The following is a 22,006-nucleotide window of genomic DNA, read 5'->3' as shown; positions in this document are numbered from 1 at the left end:
TAGAAGGGTGCTGATGCCATTTAGCCAGTAGGAACTAGTGCTGTCTTGTAATTCTTTTCTCCTCCAGAACAGTCTCAGCAGTTTTAAATTACAAAAGCATTGGTTTGCGTCATAGGTAATCACAGTCATCTTTGGCAGTGTTTACATAAGAAACTTACGAAAGAAACATGGATTGTTAACTACTCTGCAGCCTTATGGATTCCTGGCTTCCCAAATAGAGGCCCTATTGAGTTCTCTGGGGGTGTTTTGCGGCTAGGCAGCTGCAAACACCCTCACCCCCATGAACGTGCCAGGGAGTAGCGGTGGAGAACATCGAAGTGATTTTGGAACCGCGTCTGGCATCTCTCTTCCCGGCGAAGGTGATTACCAGCTTGACCATTTATACTTAGATGACAGAAAGAAACCAAAACCTTCCTTTGTGGAGCCTTAACACTGTCATTGTTAAAGGTATCTTGTGTGAAGCACTAGAAGACGTAACTAGCTTGACTGTCTTTTCAAACCTGCCAACGTCAGTGTTTGTTATTTAGAAAGGATTTGATGATCTTTCCAAAGAAGAGGCACGGAAACGGCTCACGCTAGACCCAAGCAGGGCTCCCAGGGCCAGGGCAGCACGACTCTCGGACTGATTTTGCTACATAATCATGAAATTTAAAATTCTAATAAGTCTTTAAAATTATAACTTTTATTTTTTTTAATTTTTTTTTAAAGATTTTATTTATTTATTCGACAGAGAGAGAGACAGCCAGCGAGAGAGGGAACACAAGCAGGGGGAGTGGGAGAGGAAGAAGCAGGCTCATAGCGGAGGAGCCTGGTGTGGGGCTCGATCCCATAACGCTGGGATCACGCCCTGAGCCGAAGGCAGACGCTTAACCACTGCGCCACCCAGGCGCCCCTATAACTTTTTTTTAAAAAGATTTTATTTATTTATTTGCAGGACAACCAGTGAGAGAGGGAACACAAGCAGGGGAGTGGGAGAGGAAGAAGCAGGCTCCCAGCGGAGGAGCCTGATGTGGGGCTCGATCCCAGAACGCTGGGATCACGCCCTGAGCCAAAGGCAGACACTTAACGGCTGAGCTGCCCAGGCACCCCTAAAATTGTAACCTTTAAGCCTTTACCTTAGTCCTTCCTATTTTGACCACTTATCTTTTAAATACTAAAGGGAAATTTAAGCTTTTCCCACCTAAAGTCTAGTGTGAATTCACCACATATTCTGTATAAATTCAATAACAAGAATGGTAATTGAAATGTCTTCCTTGTCTTGCTACTGAATCTCAGGAGGCAGTGAGAATACACAAATGTAAAAAAAAAAAAAAAGGCAGGAAACTGTGTAACAGCCAATTCTGATTAAATACAACCCTGTTTAGTTAGGATTTTACAATATAAAATAGATTTAGTATTGAAATGACACAGATTTGGAATCATTAGTAACTTTATTCGTCACTCTTTATAGACATTGGTCCACTTCCACATGAAAAGTACGGAGCATCTACTTCCACTTCATATTCTAGAGAATGACGTTGTACCACAAACCATCAGTAGTAACTTACACAGGGAGGAAAGTTACTAAAGATTTTACAGCAAGCCCCAAGATGTCCCCCCAAAATTGGTTTTTGGGTGTATAAATACACATATCTATAACTCCATAAAAGCTAGTTTCTTTTGAGATCAATGTATTTTTAATATCTACCCCGTGATCTGGATCCCAAAACTTCCAGAAGAGGTTAAGGAAAAACAGCCACCCTCTCAATCAGATGCAGTTCTCCATCTCGCTGTGTAAGTACTCCCACAGTTTAGGGCTACTTGAAGTTAAGAACCTTCTGTCTTTGTTTCAGAGATATTTACATCAAATTAAGACATTTACAAATGGTTCATGGTATAGAACAGCCCCAATGTCATTTTCACCTGTCCTGGGTAAGGAAGTTAAGCACTCCTAAGTTTGTCTAATAAATTCAGTGCATTTTCCCCAACATAAATAACACAAGCTATTCTAAATGTTTTACATTTATTTCAGTGCACATTTCCAAATGTTGAATGGAATGAATTATATTAAATGGTTATATCGTATTTGAGCATATTACAGAATCTATAGCACAATCAATTCACATCAACATTATAATTCACTCTAAAAGAACATCACAAGCACACGGAGAACAAAATTTGTTTTGTTTTTTTATAAATTTAAAGTATACCATCTACTTTATTTTTTTAAAGATTTATTTATTTTTTTGACAGAGATAGAGACAGCCAGTGAGAGAGGGAACACAAGCAGGGGGAGTGGGAGAGGAAGAAGCAGGCTCCCAGCAGAGGAGCCCAATGTGGGACTCGATCCGGGAACACCGGGATCACGCCCTGAGCCGAAGGCAGACGCTTAACAACTGCGCTACCCAGGCGCCCCTATACCATCTACTTTTAGACTACACTAAAAGATTTTAACAAAACAGCCAATTTCCAACCCCTTTTCTAAGTCTGGCATGAGGAAGTTCAGTCCATTCGAATCTTCTGGTTTGTCATCCTATAAATAATGCTGTCATATCCAGGATCCATGTTCCAGATATTGTAAGATGTGATAATCACAGCCAAGGCCAAGGCGATCATTATCCAAAATACCATGTTGAAAACCACTGGATACTCAAGGTTATACTTATATGCGAGGTTATAGGGGCTTGATGGGTTCTTCTACAACGAAGAAAAGAAAGGAGGGGAGAATTTTAAGATCGGAAATTATCTCCATTTGGTAGCTCTGATTCGTTTACCAAACGTTGATTCCTAGGTGGCATTAAGACACACTTATACTAGGGGGAGCCAAGAAGGGGAACCTTCCCGGCAAGGGGAAGCATAAACCAGTCCAACTGCTTCAGAAAATGTGTGAAGGTCAAAGTGTGCATATCCTGTCATCCAGCAAGTCCATACCCCAGGGAAACCTTGCGTCTGTACCCAGAGCCACGCATGGCGACCTCAATTAACAGCATGGAAAATGTGGCACATTCACACAATGGAAGCCATGGCCGTGAGGGCAGACCCACAGCCTGTGCGCCTCTGAAACAAGACCTGGCAGCAAACAACACGGAAAAATACAGTAGGATTCCATTCGCATACAATTCAAGTGCAGGCAAAACCGAACAACAGTGCTTAAGGGGGAAGCCATTCTGCGGTCCAGGTGAAGAAATCAAGGGCGTAACTAGTGAATCGGGACGGCAAGCACCTAGGGGTGTGGACGGCACAGGGGCAAGACCCGCAGGGTCAGAGGAACAAGTACTGTGTTCCCTTCCCCACATGGTGTACATACTTATGTGTGATCCACTTAAAATTTTATTTTAAAGAGGAAAACAAGTAGTCCCTTCCACCCCATCTTCATCCTGCTGGGCCTTGGCTGGAGGTGGAGTCTGTTCCAGGCCTGTGCGCAGGCATTGTTGGGGAAACATCCTTCATTCCAGCTGGAGGACAAAGCAGGGAGGAAAACAGGAGAGGCAGCTAGAGGCGGGGAAGGTACGGGCAACCTGGCCTTGAGCCTATGGGCAAGGAGAAGCCGTGGACAGGTTTCAAGCAGGGAGTGAGCAACCGGGTCAGGTGTGTCCTAAAAGGACATGAAGACAATGCAGCCCCACACCAGCACCTGGCATGTTGCGGGCACTCGAATGTTTTCTTCCACTCCCCGCCCCCCCCATACTGGAGAGAGATTTCAGCGGGAGAGAGGGTGGGCATTTACATGCGTGGGGAGCTTAGGAGGGAAACACTGAAGGATTTCACCCTTCAAGACCTTTCTTTTCGGGGGGTAAACGGGTTCTTTCTCTTTGTGCACAACTCCCTGCACCCTAGCATATTCCCAGAGCTGCACAGCCATCGCCACGCTCTAGCTGTAGAATGTTCCCATCACCCTACAAAGACCCTCAAGCGGAACACCTCGTTTCCTGGGGGGCTGGGGAGACCGTCCACACAGAGCTGAGGGGCAGACACTGGACACGGAGAGCGAGGACACAGACCGGAGGTCGGGGCAGAACGGTATTCTCACGGATGCTGGACACCAGCTTTCCCCTCCAAGTGCTTTAGTCTATTAGAATGAACAAATAGGACCCTAATTTTCAGGATACATAAGCAAAATGTTAATTCACTTCAAGTTCCTCTTCTTTATTTGCTCCTTTAAGAATGTCTGTCTTAGCTGTGGTCCATATATACAATGGAATATTACACTCAGCTATCAGAAAGAACGATTTCTCAACATTTGCTGCAACATGGACGGCACTGGAGGAGATAATGCTAAGTGAAATAAGTCAAGCAGAGAAAGAAAAACAATTATATGATTTCTCTCATCTATGGAACATAAGAACTAGGAAGATCGGTAGGGGAAGAAAGGGATAAAGAAAGGGGGGGTAATCAGAAGGGGGAATGAAACATGAGAGACTATGGACTCTGAGAAACAAACTGAGGGCTTCAGAGGGGAGGGGGTGGGGGAATGGGATAGACTGGTGATGGGTAGTAAGGAGGGCACGTATTGCATGGTGCACTGGGTGTTATACGCAACTAATGAAGCATCAAACTTTACATCGGAATCTGGGGNAAACCCTGTCAAACCAGTCACGTCTAGATGATCTTGAGCAGGCATAACACCTCTGACCGTCTCTAAGTCCCACACTGAGATCAATAGACGGGTCCAAGGGGAGTGTCTGTAAACGAGTGTGTAGCTAATTGCTCCAAGCTAAGAAGCCAACTCTAAATAAGGTTCTTGGCCACGGGATATTCTGGAGCGTCCCCAGCGCTGTTCTCTCACACATGCAGGCACGCACGCACTTTGCTGTGGCTGGCACCCTTGCCTAGGGTCCTCTGAATGCTCAAAATCAAAGCAAGATCCAGGCCAGAAACTTGCAGAAGTAAATCAAATTCTCAAGAGTACACACAGCAGACCCTGGAAGAGGAGGGGCTGGGCCACACAGACAACATGCATCCAGGAAAAGCAGACCCCAGGTGCAGAACCCTACATCCTCCTCCCTCACACAGACTTCTGTGTCTGCTCGTAAGAGCAGTATTCGAATGATCTTATGGACTTTAACTTCCCCCTAACTCAGATTCTTCTCTCCTCTGATGAGAACCAAACTGAGCACCACTGGCAAACACACACGCCCATGTGAATAAGCTCCCCCGGCTTCCACTGAAATCATCCCCCAGATTTACTGACTGATCATCCGTATGGCCCACAGCTGAGGATTTAGTGGGTTTTTTCATTTTACTTTTAAAGCAGGGTCTAAAAATGTACTCACTGCTTGTTTTGCCTCCAGAATAGTCCTTGTCTTCCTGACGAGAGACGTGTCAAATGATCTGACAGTCACTAACTCCACCACTGCATTCCCGCCATAAAGGTTGTACATGTCATCTGCAAACTGAACATTACTGACATTACTATGAATCGCGAACACGCATTTAATACCGTTAAAGCTCCATGCACCTATGAGAACACACACCTGCTGAACGGCTAATGAAATACACGATCATAAAGGTTTGATGGCATCAGAACATTCAGAAAAGTGTTCATCTTCAACATATATTCAAATGTTCAAAATAAAATTAAGAAACAAGTTGTTGGCACGCAACTTGGGGGGAGGGAAGTAGGAAAGGAAAATGAAAATCTTCCTAAGGGGCGCCTGGGTGGCTCAGTCGTTAAGCGTCTGCCTTTTGGCTCAGGGCGTGATCCCAGAGTCCTGGGATCGAGCCCCGCATCAGGCTCCCTGTTCTGCTGGGAGCCTGCTTCTCCCTCTCCCACTCCCCCTGCTTGTGTTCCCTCTCTCACTGCCTGTCTCTGTCAAATAAATAAATAAAATCTTAAGAAAAAAAAAAAATCTTCCTAAGTGGTCTCTGGTTAAATCACAAACACCTATAAAGTTGAACTGAAGAGCTGCAGGTGAGCAACTCCAATGGCAGAGAGAAACTAGCACTTACGACACATCTACTCAATGTCTGGTACAGTGTTCAGTGTTTTCCTTCCATGATTTCATAGGGTTGATGGGGACAGTTTTGGGTAGGAAAGTTCTGGCAAAGGATGGTGGTGACAGTTGCACAACAATGTAAATGTACTTAATACTACAAAACTGTACGCTGAAAAATGGTTAAAATGGTAAATTTTACGTGGTGACGTATATTTCACCACGATTAAAAGAAAAAAGTATTGTCCTGGAGTTGTTGAACATTTCTTCTGCCGTCTCTGCCAGCATTAGGGAGATCCCAGCGCACACCTCTGACCCACTCCACCCTTCATCACTAAAATTACAGGTCCTCCAGAGAAGGGGAGACTTCAATCAAAACTATTTCACTAAATAGATTTTTCCATTAAGAAGCTAAAAGTGAAATGGTCACACTCGAACTTCTCATCCCCCATCAATAATTTACCTTTTGCAGAGCATCAGCAAGGATCTTGGAAGCATCTCTGAATTGTTCAGAATCTTCCCCATAATGTTTCCCAATTTCATCCAAACCTGCCAGCTCCAGCGAATACAAATCAGGAGAATGATCCTTGGCTAGATGCTTATGCCGAGACAACTGAGGAGAACGAAGAAACAAAAGCGGGTAACGTCAGACGCAGCCACTTCGAGTTTTATGTCTAACTAAACTAGGCTGAATGGACCCATACCATACCAGTGTGCCACAAGATACAGTCTAAAATGGTGGCAAACAGAACTAGTTGAAATGGGAGTTTCTGATAAACCCAGCACAAATCTCATTTTTATAATTATGAGACTCCTTGAAAACTTAATAAAAGCTCTTAAAAAAAAAAACAAAAACACAAACCTTACTTAAAAAAAAAACTTCAGATACAAGGGGCACCTGGCAGGCTCAGTCGGTAGAGCACGCGACCCTTCGTCTCAGGGTTGGGAGTTCGAGCCCCACACTGGGCCTACATATAGCTTACTTAGAGAAACAAACAAACAAACACCCTCAGATGTGGGCCAGGGTGTGAAAGCACAGACAGCTGGACCAGCTCAATCCCAGGAGAGCATGAGCCATCAGTGCTCAGAGAGCAGACACCTCCCACATGCCCCCCTAGAGCACCTGGCTGGCCGCCAGCAGTACACCTCCAGGCTCCCCCACACCAACCCACTGGAAACGTTGGGCAACAACTTCAGAAGACAGCATACTGGTAAGCTTTCTCATTTTAGTCACAGGAGGATTTTTTTTAAAAAATCACACACACAAAATACACTGCAGGTACATTTATTTTCTTCCTGACTTGGTCGAAAGCATTACTAGTCCAAACTGCTATTTCTATTTTAGACCCGAAGATCTAGGAATTAGGTCTTAATGTCTTTCAAGAAATCAACAGCCGAGTCAGGACTCTGTCGACGGTGGCCTTATTCCCAGGCCTGTGCCCTGGAGGATAGACATACACTTACTCTCTCCCAGAAGCAGAAATGCAAAATAATTTCACTGTAAAATGAGTTCAGAATTCCTATCACCACCACTAATTTCTCAACTTTCGTGGTACCGTACATCTGTGGCACAATCAAACTTCAAATGGTCTCACTATCATTTCAGGATTCTCAGGAAATGTCTTTTGGAACCAAACTAAATGAAACAAATACTGGAGTAGCCGACTTACCAAACTTGAAATATCGTGTAGCACTTGCAATTCAGAAAGAAAGAGCAGATCAACCTTCAGAGGGCCACAAGAAATAAGCGTTATTTTAAATGTGCATCCAAGATCTGTATTTGCTATTTATCAAGCAAGGCACAGGACGGGATATTACAAATGTTAAAGCACAGTAAGTGATTTTATGCAACAACCGTCCTCCATCTGGTAGGTTCATCTCAATTAAAAACGCACACAGAAACATCATTTCCTAATAAAAAGGTGACGGTCATTCCCAGCACAGTGACTGCCACTCAGTCGCTAGAGCTCTGACACACGTCTGATAAAGCACCCAAACTCTCAAGTGGTTTGCTTGCCCTCAGGGCATCACAGTACTCTGCCCGCCGCACTGAGGTCCTGCCAGTGGCCCAGTCTGCTCACACGCCTCGAACGTGTTCCACATCAGAGAAGATGGCGGTTCTGGTCACCCACGGGAGGTCAAGAGGAGAGGCAGGCCACGTGGTGAAGCTGACAGGAATCAAAAGTAAGAGTGCCTCCCCCAGCTATACTGTGGAGAATGAACCAGAAAGAGGCGGCAACACATCAGAGATGGCGGTGAATAAGGGCCTCTACGTAAGCAGACCGACACAGCTCCGCAATCAAGTAGTTTGTGTGACTGCTGGCCTGTCCGCCTGAACTGGTGGCAACCCCCGCACGAGAACGTAATACTATGTACTCAAGTCACACACAAAACAGAGTCTATTTGTTCATGAGATTCATTTAAAAAATTACACTGAAGAATTTACTCCAGCACAGTAAACTTGGAAAACTTGTCATTTCCTAAAATTCCAAGTTTGCTCTAAAGTCAGGGAGCATAAGACATGGAAAATTAGTAATGTGTTCATGTATTCATTCAGTGAGGGCACTTCTTACCTCATTGTTCCTACTCAGAGAATTGAGGGGAAGTGAATTGAGAACAGAGTTTTCTTGGAACAGGCGATTGCGGAGCTGTCGTAATGTTACAGAGAGATCTTCAAAAACCGAGTTCGCTTTCCCCACCATATACACTCTCTGCAAGAAGAATCCAAAATTTTGTTACAGTCTGCAGATTAATTCCAATATACAGAGTATATACAATTTTTCATAAAAGTAGCTCTAAATTTTCATTAAGGAAAGCTTATTTTTTAAAGCATCTTAAGTAAAAACTGTATCACTTACCTCTTCACTGGGAGCCAACTGCAAAACTACAGGAGTTTCTTCAGAAAATAAGGAGTGAATGGAATTTGCGACGCTGTCAAGACTAAAAGGAACTGCCTGAAATTTAAGAGTAAGACCTCGATTATCACTGGAACCCAAGGGGTAAGAAAAACCACTCAGCAACAAAAGAGCCTTAAAAGAAAACAAAAATAAAACCCCCCATCATTTATGAAAATTCAAAAGACCCAAATCATTTCCAAACATAGCCCTTTTGAGGGCACGGATGAAAGAGCCCCTTAGTGGGCCACGAGTCTGCATCTCCTATATGCCAAGACGGGAAATAACTTGCCAACGTGAAGGACACGACACTCTTGCACAAACCATCATTTTCATGTACTTTAAGCAGCAATTCATTTGGTGTTAAAATTGTGTCACAATGAATGGATACTCTATAATAAAGTATTAACTTGTAAGAGGAGGTCAGGAGAATCTGAAGAATTAAATTTCATCGAAAGAGAACTAGACCTCATTTTTCATATCAGAATTTTAAAAATGTTGGATTTAGGGTTTATCTCCAGGTAGACTGAAGACTGAGACAAAGCATAAAGTATGTCACAAGAATTTTGAAGCCTCTATCTTGGGACCACGTGATGATATCAAATTGAAATAATCAACTATAGTAAAATACACCCTTTTCTTGAGTTGTTTATTAAAGTGTAACATACATATAGCACAGTGCACAAATCCTGCGGTAAGAGCTCAAGGAATATTTACAAATGGATACACTCATAAAGCCCAGCCAGACCAAAACAGAACATTATCAGCACCCCAGAAGGCTCCCCCATCTACTCTCTCCACCCCCAAGGGTAACCACAAATTCTGACTTCCATCTACATAGATTTGTTTTTACCCCACATTATTTTTTAAAATAAATTATGGTCACTTGTCTCCTCAAAAAATTGTTATTCTCAATATTACTATAGTAAAGCAAGCAGTGTAATAGTGTTTTTGTCTTAATGGAGATTTCTTACAGTGATTTTTTAAAAAGATTTTATTTATTTGTCAGAGAGAGAGAGAGCACACGCGAGCACAAGCAGGAGAGCGGCAGGCAGAGGGAGAAGCAGGCTCTCCGCTGAGCAGGGAGCCCAATGTGGGGCTCGATCCCAGGACCCTGAGATCGTGGCCGGAGCGAAAGGCAAGACGCTTAACCTACTGAGCCACCCAGCTGTCCCTAATTCTCTTTACTATTGAAAGGTTAATGTTGTACGTAGCAAATTAATGCTAACATGGTACAGGCAGAAATAAATATGATTAATAAATCTTTGATAAATTTAATTTCAATGCTGGGATTTCATTTAGTTCATGATACTGTGAAATAAAACCGATTTCTTTTTTTTTTTTTTTTTTAAAGATTTTATTCATCCACTCGACAGAGATAGAGACAGCCACCGAGAGAGGGAACACAAGCAGGGGGAGTGGGAGAGGAAGAAGCAGGCCCATAGCAGAGGAGCCCGACGTGGGGCTCGATCCCACAACGCCAGGACCACGCCCCGAGCCGAAAGCAGACACTCAACCGCTGTGCCACCCAGGCGCCCCAAAACCGATTTCTTCTTACAATGTGTATTAACTCTTTGCAAAATTCTCTTAAAATAAGTTATGGAGTAACTGAAGGGGGAAGAGTCCCACTTGCAAAAGCACACTACCACAGTGCCCGAGGCAGCCCCCCCTGCTCTCTCCTCGGGCCATCACTCAGTCCACCTCCTCAGCTTTGGAGGGAACACGAGCGCTGGGACACTTTCCAGCCTCATTTCACCTAGTGAAATAGCACCTGTGTCAGCAAAGTTGAAGATTAAAGGTAACACATCCTTAGCAATCAAACTGGAGAAGCTGTTGAGTCAGATGAGAGCCAAACTGTGAAGGAAAAGAAAAAAATCACACAGACCACAAAGCTCAGGAAGGAAAAAGCTCAGCTCTTAAAACCTGTTTTCTTCCACTATAGTACATATGTGTGTTTGTCCTGGAGAGAACGAAATTTCTGTATCTACAGGACTTGAAATTCTAATGAAAGGAGCTAATCAAATAGAAGCTTCATTAAGGGGAATTCTAAGACATTCTAGTTTGTTTTATATTTTGTGGATTTTGCCCTCTGAGCCTTGTATTTAATTTACCACCCATGGCCAGGAAAAGTATTAGCAGCCGGTCACAGTCACGCAACAACATGAGCTCTTTTCACAGCTTCTACTCATGTAGAATAAGGCTAGTCTGAAAAATGCCGAGTTCTGGACTGTATGCAAATTAAAATAACAGCATTTTGGATTTTTATATATTTACTTTAAAGAGATCTTCAACAATGATTTTCACAAAAATTGTATTCTTAATATTATTACTAAGATTAAATTATTTTCTAAGTCTGCCTTTTGATTTGTACTGTTTCCTTTCTTCCATTTACTCTGAAATTCTTCTGGTTTTCTTTAGCTCATTAATTTCTAATCTTTTAAACTGTCTAACGTGTGCATTTAAGCTATCAATTTTCCTTTCCTTGTCATTTTAGCTACACCCCACCATTTTTTAAATATATGGTACATTCACTGATACTCAGTTCCAAATAATTTTGAAACTTCCACTGTGATTTTGTCTTCAACTCATGAATTATTTGGGAGTCCATCTATTCCAACTATTCCTGTTTTTTTACAAAAAAAATTTTCAAGAGATGGGGCGCCTGGGTGGCTCAGTCGGTTAAGCATCCAACTCCTGATTTCAGCTCAGATCATGATCTTGGGTTCTGGAGAACAATCCCTGGCGGTGGGGGGGCAGGGTCCCATGCTCAGTGGGGAGTCCACTTCTCCCCCTTTCCCTCTGCCTCTACCCTTCTACCCAGCTCACATGCTCTCTAAAATAAATAAAACTTTTTTCAAGAGTTATATTGAAAAAGATTATACAGTTTAAAGACATGAATAGTTCTATTAGACTATGAAAAATAAGTTTAAAGAAAAAAGTTTGCCTCCCATTTCCCATTCCCAAGGCCCCCACTTTCAAATCCTTTGTCTCCTTTTCCTTTTGCCACCATCTCTAAATATGTTCATATCGCTACATCTTGATTTTCCCATTTTAGAGATCTACTTACCGCTGAGTATAGAAAATGAGGATTTAGCTCTCCCACGTCACCAACCACAGCCCCACCCCACCCCATACGTGCACTCCGTTTCTAGATCTTCACCTTCCCAAGAGTCATAATTTTCATCGGCTCCATATTGTTTCATTATTATGACAACGTAAACTGTATTCTCAGCCTGGCCTTATATAGACAATCACTGCTTTTCGGTTCTTGCTCTTCCAGTCCCTAAGGGCAATGAGAAATCTGCTTCCTACTCTCATTTCTTTGTAAAGACAATGTCTTTTTTCTGATAGGTTTTAAGATTTCCAGTGTGCTTTAAACCGGAGGAGTCATCTAATCTGTTTTTACCATTTCCAAATACATTTTTATTTACTTATTAGTTACTGAAGTATAGCTGACATGCAATATTATATTAATTTGCAGGAGTACAACACAGTGACCCGGCATTTATACACATTATAAAATGATGCCATGGTAAGTCTAGTTACCATCTGTCACCAAAGCTATTGTAATATTACTGACTGTAGTCCCTACGCTGTTAACGTTACATCCCCATGACTTGTTTATAACTGCAAGTTTGTCCCTCTTCATCCCCTGCACCTATCTCCTCCATCCTCCCCACCCTTCCAAATACATTTTTAAGGTATCGTTTTCAGATTTAACTGCACTGTGGTCAGAGAGGGTGGTTTATTTGATACTAGTTCTTCATTATTTGTTGAGATTTGCCTGTGGCCTAGTACATGGCCTTTTATAACCATGTCATGTGTGCTTGGAAATAATTTATACTAGACCACAGAAAGTATTGAAAAATTCCCCCCAAATCATCATACAGACCAGTCTTACAATGTCACGAAATTAGAAACTGAAAAATTAAAAATTATTTGAAAAAAACCCACATGTTAAACACTTCTAAATAACTCAGGGGTTAAAGAAATCACAAGACAAAATATGAAATATTTAGAGATATTAATGAATGCACCACATAGCAAAAAGGTCTTCTACCTGCCTCAGAATTTCTGTCCCTCCCCTGAACTCCTTCACAATTTTAACACATGTATTTTCCCATCTCCCGGAGACCGGTCTATCTGTAGTTCTAAGGGGATGAATTCGGTTTGTTGCACCTGCGGACTCTCTCGTGGCACTTTTTTCCTGCAAGTGCTTTGGAAATAACTCATCTTCAATTTTTTTTTTTTCCCCTTAAACCAAAGCAGCCCTGGGCAGTGGAGGGGCCTGAACGGGGTTGGGTCGTGTGAACTGGGAGCACACCACTCTGCGCAGCACGAGCCGGAGTTTCAATCTCTCATAGGGGACTCTTTGGGACCCACCGCCAAGCGAGGTAAGCCAGCAACTCCGTGGTAGCCCTCGGGCAGCTGGGGCTTTACTAGTTCTCCTTTCGAGAATGAGACAGCATTTTATGGCCCCTGGCTTTCTGTAAGAAACACGGAGCTCTGGCTGACCGCTGTGGCTCTTGAGCTTTCTGCTCCTATCTGGCTGCTCTGTGTATCCCTGCCTTGCTTGAAACTTCAGCTACGTGATGTTCTGGTGACTGCTCTGTGCTGGCAGCGGATGGAGGGCCTCTCGCGACAGCTCAGCCAGCCGCACTGCCTGAAAAGCCAGTGAAGGAGTAAAAGTGAACCAGCAAAATAGCCTCCAGTCTCCTATTTACACAAAAAAATCAGGTAAAATTCAGATGAGAAGGTGACAAGATAATGGACAAGAAAATGTAGACAAAAGAAGGTTAAGAACACAATTCATAATGACAGCTGACAAGAGTAAAAATGCATGCCGTTAATTTTTTATAATAAATACTCACATTCTCCAAAGGGTATGAAATGACACTGCCTGGGGGTAGAGCAAGTTTGTCTATTCCCTTCACCATCACCATCACGGTAGCCCGAGGACGATGGAACAGGTTACCCACCGCAAGTCCTGGCCAAGAAAGGTCCTAAACATTGGAAAGCATGAGACGACACTTCATTATCCACTCCAGAAACCATTTCCCCAATAACATGTACTAAGCAGAGTCAAGGGGTTCTGGGACGACGCTGGCAAGGAAAATTCATGGGGAAGCAAACATTGCACTCCAGGCAGCAGCTCCATTCTCCTAAGCAGGGACGGGGCTCCCACGGATCTAAAACAAAGGCCACTAGGAGTCCTCTCCAACCCTTTGTGGAGGAAAGCGGACCAGTAAACAAAATGTAGGTCCTTTTCAAATCCCAGATCACAAACTCTTCTTCACAGAACCATGGGTGTCTTCTCTCCCCACACCTTCAATTGCCCTTAAGAGCAGCATGGCTTTTCTCTTTCGTAAGGACATGGCAGAACTGCCAGTACAAGTCTTCTCTTTAGATGAAGCTCTTCATAAATAAAATTCCTGCTGGAAGTAGCTCACATTCATTTACTAATAATTATTTCTCAGGGTTATTCTGACAGCCATTCGTAGTCAAATTTATGTCTGTAAAGGAGGAGGTACAAATTTCATCAACCACGCGTGCTCCCACAGGGAGCTCAGGGACTCCACCCACAGGCCCAGGAGAGACAGGCAGCTCCCTCACATTGTTTCCGCTTTCAAGGGCACTCAGGACCTAGGAGGAAAGTTCCTTTGAGTGACTGGTGATATCTAGAGACCACATCAAATGCAGCAAACTTAGGAAGTGGGAAGAGAGAACTGGGAAGAGAGAACGATAGCAAGACAGGGCAGACCGCATCCCCTCTCTCCACGCCCTGAACTGCAGAGCTCTCGCCTTGACAGCACCTATGCCCCTCCACTACATCATGGAAGCAGCCAGTGAACAGCTTATGGCTTCATTCCCACAGCTCCTGACCACACTATATTCTTAAACTCAGGCAACATGCATATATATTTTATCATTCATAATAAATTGCAACAGACTGAACGTTTGTGTCCCCCCCAAAATTCATGTTGAAAGCTATCCCCCAATGTGCTAGTATCAGGGGTGGGCCTTAGGGAGGTGATTAGGTCATGAGGATGGAGCCCTCACTGTGGGGTTAGTGCCTTATAAAAAGCGACCCAGAGAGCTCTCACCCTCTCCCCACCATGTGAGGACACGAAAGAAGTCAGCAGTCTGCAAACTGGAAGAGGGCCCTCACTAAGAATCTGTCGGGGCTGGCACCCTGATCTTGGGACTTCTCGCCCTCAAAACTGTGAGAAATAAATTTCTGTTGTTTATAAGCCATCCAGTCTATGGTATTTTGTAATAGCAACCCAAACTAAGACATACATCTATTGTGTATGGGGAAGAAAAAAAAAAAGGAAAACCATACATCCTATTAATAGGACAGATGCGTTCTCATATACAAAGAACATCACTACTATGAATAATTACATGGTTAGTGATTTACAATGATTTGGTTTCATAAGCCAAGCTTTGTAGCCTGTCTCTAAATCTCCCGGACTAGAACTATAATCTGTACCAAATATACCTATTTCTGCTTCTTGCTTTCTTGGACTATTAGCAGAAAAATCAACAAAAATACTTTCAGAAGTAGCTCCCAATATCTTTTTTAAAATATACATACTTCTTTAACAGAGAAGCCCATGGACAATGCAGCCACATCCGGGATTCGCTCTCCTGGTATAGGCCAATTTCCATCTCGGAAAACAACAGACCCTGGTGATCTTAATATACTAAACTCGTTCCCCAAAACACCTGGAAGAAAACAGATTGATAAATGATCAACATCAAATCTTTTGCACCCACGAAGAAAACTATTAAATATAAAACATTTCCCCATTCTCCACTGACTTAGCATACTACATATTATTGGACAAAATGCTGAATCCCAATTTTTTTTTTCAAAGTATTGCTCTACGAACCGAAGTCCATACATTCCGCTATAATAGATGCACAGTGATGAAACAGCATTCTCTTAACACTCAAGATGCCTTCCTACAGGTGGCCCTTAAAACAGGGGCATTTGGCAAATCAGCAAGAATTAGAAATCGATGGCATTTCTCCAGAATTTAAAAAGCAAACGAGGGGCGCCTGGCTGGCTCAGAGGAGCACGCAACTCTTAATCTTGAGGTCATGGCTCTGCGCCCCATGTTGGGTGTAGAGATTAAATAAATAAAACTTAAAAAAAAACAGGGGTGCCTGAGTGGCTCAGTCAGCGAAGCGTCTGCCTTCAGCTCAGGTCATCATCTCAGGGTCCTGGATCAAGCCCCATGTCAGGCTCTCTGCTCAGCGGGGAGTCTGCTTCTCTCTCAAATCAAGTCATAAATAAATAAATAAATAGCAGACAAACCCCTGGCACAGACTAAAAAGAAACTTGAAATCTCTAAATTATTTCTGCCATCGACCCTCTCTTCAAATGCAAATTCATAAAACTCCTAGTATTTAACTCTAAAACTTGAGCAAGTTAGCAAATCTCAGAATACAGCAGATCTTTCTTTACATCCCGTAAGCAAACCTAGTGAAATGAGGACTGTCAAAGGCAGGGGGTGGGAGGGGGGCCGGGCATAGTACTAGTCAAAATATAAACACTGCAGACTTTAAAAGCCAAGTAGTCTAAGAAAAAGTATTTCCAATGGGCGTATCAAGAGGCTGAGAACAGGTATTCTGTAATAATAAAGCCAACAAGTCTAGGGGTGTAGGGAGCCTGAGATTAACAGACGAAGAATGAGAATAAGGGGCCTATTTGATAAACCCTCCAAGGGTGAGGTATCTGGCCTCTTCGGCCATTCTATGTTAACCCATTGAAGTCTAGCTTGCACAAGGACAAGTTAACTTATGGAAACTTTCAGATTCCTATGAAAAGATCAGCTCCAAGTCCAAAACAAATCTTGGCCCATGCTTACCTAGTATGGGAAAATTAGACTTTAATAAAGCATCACTGTTATTCTCTTGACCTAAGGAAAGTACCACTTACAGGGTATGGGAATAAAGTTAGAAGCAACAATAAATGTTTTGGTGTTGCAGTATTGACAGTAAATAAAAGGCCTCAGGATGGTGCTGATACAACATGAAGAGTTATGAGTTTCAATTCAGCGCAGCTGCCAGAGCAGGAATTTCCAAAATGTTCTAGCCGAAGGCAAGCAAAAAAAAAAAAAAAAATTAGAACGGAACGGCTGTCTGTAACTGATAAGACATCTTGGTTCGCTACAGTAGTGGTTATTGCAAACGCTAAGGAAAATGGGGCAGCCAGATATCTACACTTTCCAAGTACCATACACTAATTTAAAGAACCATATTTGGATCTGGAGATAGTCCTGTTTTGCAACAGGGCCCTAATCACTCACTCCCAGCAAAGAAAGCTCTGCTGATTACTTTGCCCCAAAAGCGTAGATTCCCCACTCTGTGCCTGCACGACAGTCCTACCAGAGCCTCGGGCTTTAGAAAACCTTACAGCTGTGGCCTCCCAGACTGAGAAACCGCTGCTTAATCCACGTTTCTCCTGGAGACCCGACAGGAAGTCACCTGTTCTCTACCAGAATATAACCAGTCAAGGCGGACGCTGCCTCAACTCACAAACCCGACGTTGGCCAGCAGCCCTCTCCACTGTCCCAACATTCCAATACCCCGACAAGTCCACTGCAGTACGCAACAGAAATGAGCTTCCCGACTTCTGGCAACTTCCTCAGTCTTACCAAACCACCTCACCTCCAGCTTCAAAAGAGAGCACAGGAATCCGGCCACTGCCTGCTTCCTCTCCCCACCACAAATTTATCTGCACCAGCCCCTGGCCTTATCTCCTCTCCCTCCAGATGCTGGCAGGGATGTCCCTCCTCCAGTCTAACATGATCCCTGCATTCAGCCCTCTCAGGGACCTTCATTGGCTCACCTATTAGTCATTCAATGTTTATTACACGCCGCTATTCTGGGAAGACAAGGGTCAGGAGTTTGGTGGCTGTAGGCATAAAAAGCTGGCCCCGTGGAACAGAAGCTCCACGAGGGCAGGGATTCCAGTTTGTCTTGTTCACACAATATCCCCAGGAGCTGAGAACGGTGCCTGACACAAGGGTGCTCAAGAAATAGTTGCTGAGTTCACGAATGAAGCCAGGCCTCACGCTACCAACTTCCCCCTTTCGACTGGCTCCTTCACTTCAGCATAAAAATACACTTCGGGTGCTCCCATTCTAAAATGACAATCACAAAACCCCTGCTTTGGTCCTACCAGCCTCAGCTTCCCTTCAGAGGAAGGATCCTGGAAGAGCAGCCAATGACCCTTTCTCTACTACATCTCTCACATTACCACCTAACCCATAGCTCCTGACTCCACCGTGCCACTGAAACGCCTCACCTAATTTTCAGCCCTTAGTTTACTTCTCAAAGCACCTGATCCTGGGCAACTCCCTCCTTAAAAGTCCCCTGCCTTGGCCCTCATGAAGTCCGAGCCCCTGTTTTGCGTTTCTCCGCGCGCCCGGCGCCCGCCCCCCCAGCCGCCCCTCTGGCAGTTTTCCCTGTTTCTTTCCCTTCTACCCTTTGAAGCACAGATGTCCAAACTTTTTAGATTTCAATGCTTTCGGTACAAAATTTGAAAGCAGCCCCAACATATATTTATAAAGTACACACTTGTAGAACAGACTGTACATTCATAATGTATTTCAAAGCGCACGAAAACAAATTTTTAAAAAAGGATGAGATACTTGTGTTGTATTCTTCCCAATTTAATCATGAGAAAACATCAGACAAACCCAAATTGACATTCTACAAAATATGATTGTTACTATTAAAAAAAAAAGGAGATAAAAAAGCTATAGATGAAAGTTCTAGTACCTTCTTCCGTCATCCCAAGAGATCACCTAGCATACTCCACTTTTGAGATCTGAGGGCTCCATTCTTGACCCTCACTGCTTCCCTATCCTATATCCCTCTCCCTGGCTGAGCGGGCCTATCTACTCCTCAGGCTGCAAACATCAAAAACACTGATGGCGCCCCGATTTTTATTGCCAGCCTACAATTCCCTTGAGCCTTAGACCTACATATCCAACAGCCCGCTAAGCATTTCCTTCTAAGACCCACGGGTCCTTCAAACTCAACAGGTTCTGAACTGAACTGACCATCCTTCCACATGCTCCTTCTGTATTCTCTATCTCGAAGGGTGATACCGCCTCCCAGGCAGCTGCTCACGCTGGTCATCTTTAAATCTTTCCTCAGCACCACAGCCATCAACCACTGAATTCTGTCGATTTTTTTTTCTTATCTCACAAATCCTTTCCCCTCCAGGTCCAGTGCACACTCCGGGGCCCTTACCGGGCTTGCCAGAACTGGCCGCCTTATGACGCATCACACCACTCTCTGAGCCAGCCTTTCTAGCAACTTCTCAAAATAACAGGTGTGTTCATTCACCCATCAGCTTAACCACCAGCTTAAGCACCTTCACTTGCCGCCCAGAGCTTCTGAGACAAAACCCAAAACATAACACCCAAAGAACCTTACCAGCCTTACTTCTGGGAGCTCCCCAACTTAACCCTTATACATTCCAGCCCCACCATCCTATTGGCTCTTTTGCTCTCACATCGGCCATTCTGTCTACACTGGCCCCCCACCCACCCTTTTCACATATTTGAGCATGACGCAATCCCTCCCCCCTTCCAGGGAAATTTCCTTTGGCCTCCCCTTTCTGGACTAGGGGGTAAGTATCCTTCCGTTTGGGAACTCCCACTGTACTATGCTGTGATCAATGAGCGGTGGATGGAATCATTAAGAGTTTTAAAAACAAACAGGTCCTAATTTTGACCTCTGGGGCATCACTGACCACATCAAATCCCTCTTTCACATGACACTCCTTCAAATTCCACGTGTTTGCCCTTGGCCTTTCCTCTCCAGGATAAACATCTGAATTTTTTTCAAATACTCCTCATGACATGGTATTCATAACCCTAGATCCCTCTCCGGTTTAGTTAACACCATTGTAAAGGACTTATTTCTTCCAATAGAGAAGTCCAATCTCTTAGAGATGTTTTCCACTAAATCACATTTAGTCATTATGGAAAATAGTAATTTAACCTCATGTGACAAGACCAAGCAACGCAGAAACCGACAAGTTCAGATTCTTAGTCGTATGAACTATTCTAGTCAGGAAAGCATGTTCAAACCGTGTACAGAAGCAATTACTCTGCCTCAGATCAAAACAAAGAAAAAAACCCTAAACCTCACTGAATCAAAATAATACCAGTCAACATCAACGATAGAATTTCAACAAATATTCAGTTAAACCAAAGTATCAAAGGGAAGATTTTTAAATTTCAAAAACTGAATTTAAAACAACAGAAAAACACCGCTCAAAGTAACTTACTAGATAGATCAGTATGACCCTTCTGGAGCCAGAAGCAGAAACGAAAGGAATAGAACAGCCCTAAAACCTTGGGGATATGAAAATAAGTAGAATTATCATCAACGCACAACCCTGAGCACACCTCCAGGGATGGAGAAGACCTGCAGATTTCAAGAAGGTCAGTGGTCTAAACTCTCACGCAAAATTAAATCACCATTCCAAAAGTGGGTCGGGTCATCCCGGCACCTCACAAAGATTTTTAAGCTAGAGGTTTTAAACAGACATAGCCCCACTTCTCCAAGTTATTCTCAACTTGGCCTCTTGCTCGCCACTGTCTGAACCCCCAGTCCAGGCCCCCATCATTCCCACGCAGAGGCATTTCCATCACCTGTGCCACAATACACGGAAAAACCCCTGCTTCGGAGCCAGGTGATCCGGGTTCAATTCCAGCTTTGCTGCTTACTACCTGCGTGTTGCTGGGTAATTCATCTAAGCTTGATCACCCCGTAAGTCGAGGAGGATGTCCACTTCTAAGGACTACTGTAAAATTAAATGAATTACATGATACACAGCAAGAGGCCAAATATTAGCGGACTCGAACACTAGGGAAACTAGGTTCCACTCTGAAAGCTACCATTTACTTGACATGTGACCCTAAGAACGTGACTCACATCTTAGTTTCCAAATCCTTAAAATGGAGAACCTGACGAACTACTGAGAGATACTCTGAATTTGCCTTTAGAAAGAATCCTACAGAAACAATTACTCCACCTCCAACTTTTGTATTCTGAAACACGTACGGGAGGAGACTTCACCAATTACTTGCTAAAAAGGAAAGACACCAGAAAAATGCAAGGAAACGCAGCATCTGATGGCAGCTCAGCAGGCTGCTCTCCCTTCCTCGCAGAGGGCTGCGGTTCCACAGTGAATTGGGAAATGCATCCCTGAGCCTCCGGAGCCGGAAGAGACAGGCAGCTGGACCCGCGACCGCGCCTTCCTGGAACAGGCGGAGGGTGGGGGCCGGCTCAGGTGCCCCACGCAGCCCGGCCCCGCCCCAGCAGCCCGCCAGGCCTCGCCGCCACAGGTCGGTCGGACGAGGAGGCCGAGAGGGAGGCGGCTGGGGCGAGGCCGCCGCCGGTTGCCCGCACTGCGGCAGCCGCCCCGCGGCCGCCCACCTGCGGCCGCCCCCGACCCCCCGAGGCTCCCGGTCACCCCGACCGCGCCCCGGCCGCCCCGGTCCTCACCCGCCGCCAACAAGGACAGGAGCACCATGAGCGCAGCCATGGTCCCGTGGTGGCCGCCACACTAAAGGGCGGCACGGACCGGGCCGGCGGAACGCGAGCGACCAGCGCAGCGGTAGGGGGGGACGCGCTCCGGCTCGTCCCGACTCCCTGGGACCGCCCCGTCGTCGCCTCTGCTGGGACGGCTGCCGCCTTCTCCACCAATCGCCAGCTACGTCGCGGCCTGCGGGAGCGGCGCAGGCTGAGGAACGTCAGTCTCGTGGGCGGGGCCTAACGTGATGGATGGAATGCCCTGCCAATGGCAGGCAGCGATTGGAGAGCCTGGCAGCTCCGCCCCCGGCCCGTGACTACCAGTCACGAGGTGGGGCGTGGGGTCGGGGTTGTGGGGGATGACGGAGCCTGTGGAAGGATCTTGAGTGCCCACGGGGTGGGGCCGCCTCCCAGGTGCGGGCCCCTTGGCCAATCTCTAGTGATGGTCTCCAACCGGGCTGTCGTCTTTCCCGGTGGCTTGGCTCCGCCCCGCTACGGGTGCAGCTGTGGAAGCTGCGGGGCTGGTTTGGATTTCGTTCTAACAATTGTACAGATGCTGAGCACCTGCTGGGTGGAAGGCAGGCGCCTTCGGGAGTCCCTGCCCTCCAAGCAGGAGTGCCAGATAAAATACAA

At 44.8% G+C, this 22,006-nt stretch overlaps 1 protein-coding gene across 1 annotated transcript; it reads right to left on the bottom strand.

The window, feature by feature from the left end:
• Window positions 1-2,275: 2,275 nt before the first annotated feature.
• On the bottom strand, window positions 2,276-21,547 carry ATP6AP2 (ATPase H+ transporting accessory protein 2). Its single transcript, XM_034649219.1, has 9 exons — window positions 21,347-21,547; window positions 15,405-15,535; window positions 13,678-13,809; window positions 8,771-8,866; window positions 8,486-8,623; window positions 7,583-7,636; window positions 6,376-6,525; window positions 5,253-5,372; window positions 2,276-2,676 (listed from the first exon to the last, which is right to left on the bottom strand). The coding sequence occupies exons 1-9, from the start codon at window positions 21,384-21,386 to the stop codon at window positions 2,482-2,484; spliced, it is 1,056 nt and encodes a 351-aa protein (XP_034505110.1). The 5' UTR covers window positions 21,387-21,547; the 3' UTR covers window positions 2,276-2,481.
• Between the last annotated feature and the right edge of the window lie 459 nt (window positions 21,548-22,006).

This window comes from Ailuropoda melanoleuca, chromosome X (genome assembly GCF_002007445.2).
Source record: "Ailuropoda melanoleuca isolate Jingjing chromosome X, ASM200744v2, whole genome shotgun sequence".
NCBI classification, from domain to species: domain Eukaryota; kingdom Metazoa; phylum Chordata; class Mammalia; order Carnivora; family Ursidae; genus Ailuropoda; species Ailuropoda melanoleuca.
The sequence above is the reverse complement of the archived record's forward strand: the minus strand, read 5'-3'. Positions and strand labels throughout refer to the sequence as shown.

Bases quoted from the DNA above. Each gene is read 5' to 3' on its own strand.
- ATP6AP2 (XM_034649219.1), bottom strand. From the start codon at position 21,386: ATGGCTGCGCTCATGGTGCTCCTGTCCTTGTTGGCGGCGG. The intron at 8,624-8,770 runs GTAAGTGATACA...TTCTTCTTGCAG, and splicing joins AGTTGGCTCCCAGTGAAGAG to AGAGTGTATATGGTGGGGAA. The intron at 6,526-7,582 runs GTAAGTCGGCTA...CGTTCTCCTCAG, and splicing joins TACACGATATTTCAAGTTTG to TTGTCTCGGCATAAGCATCT.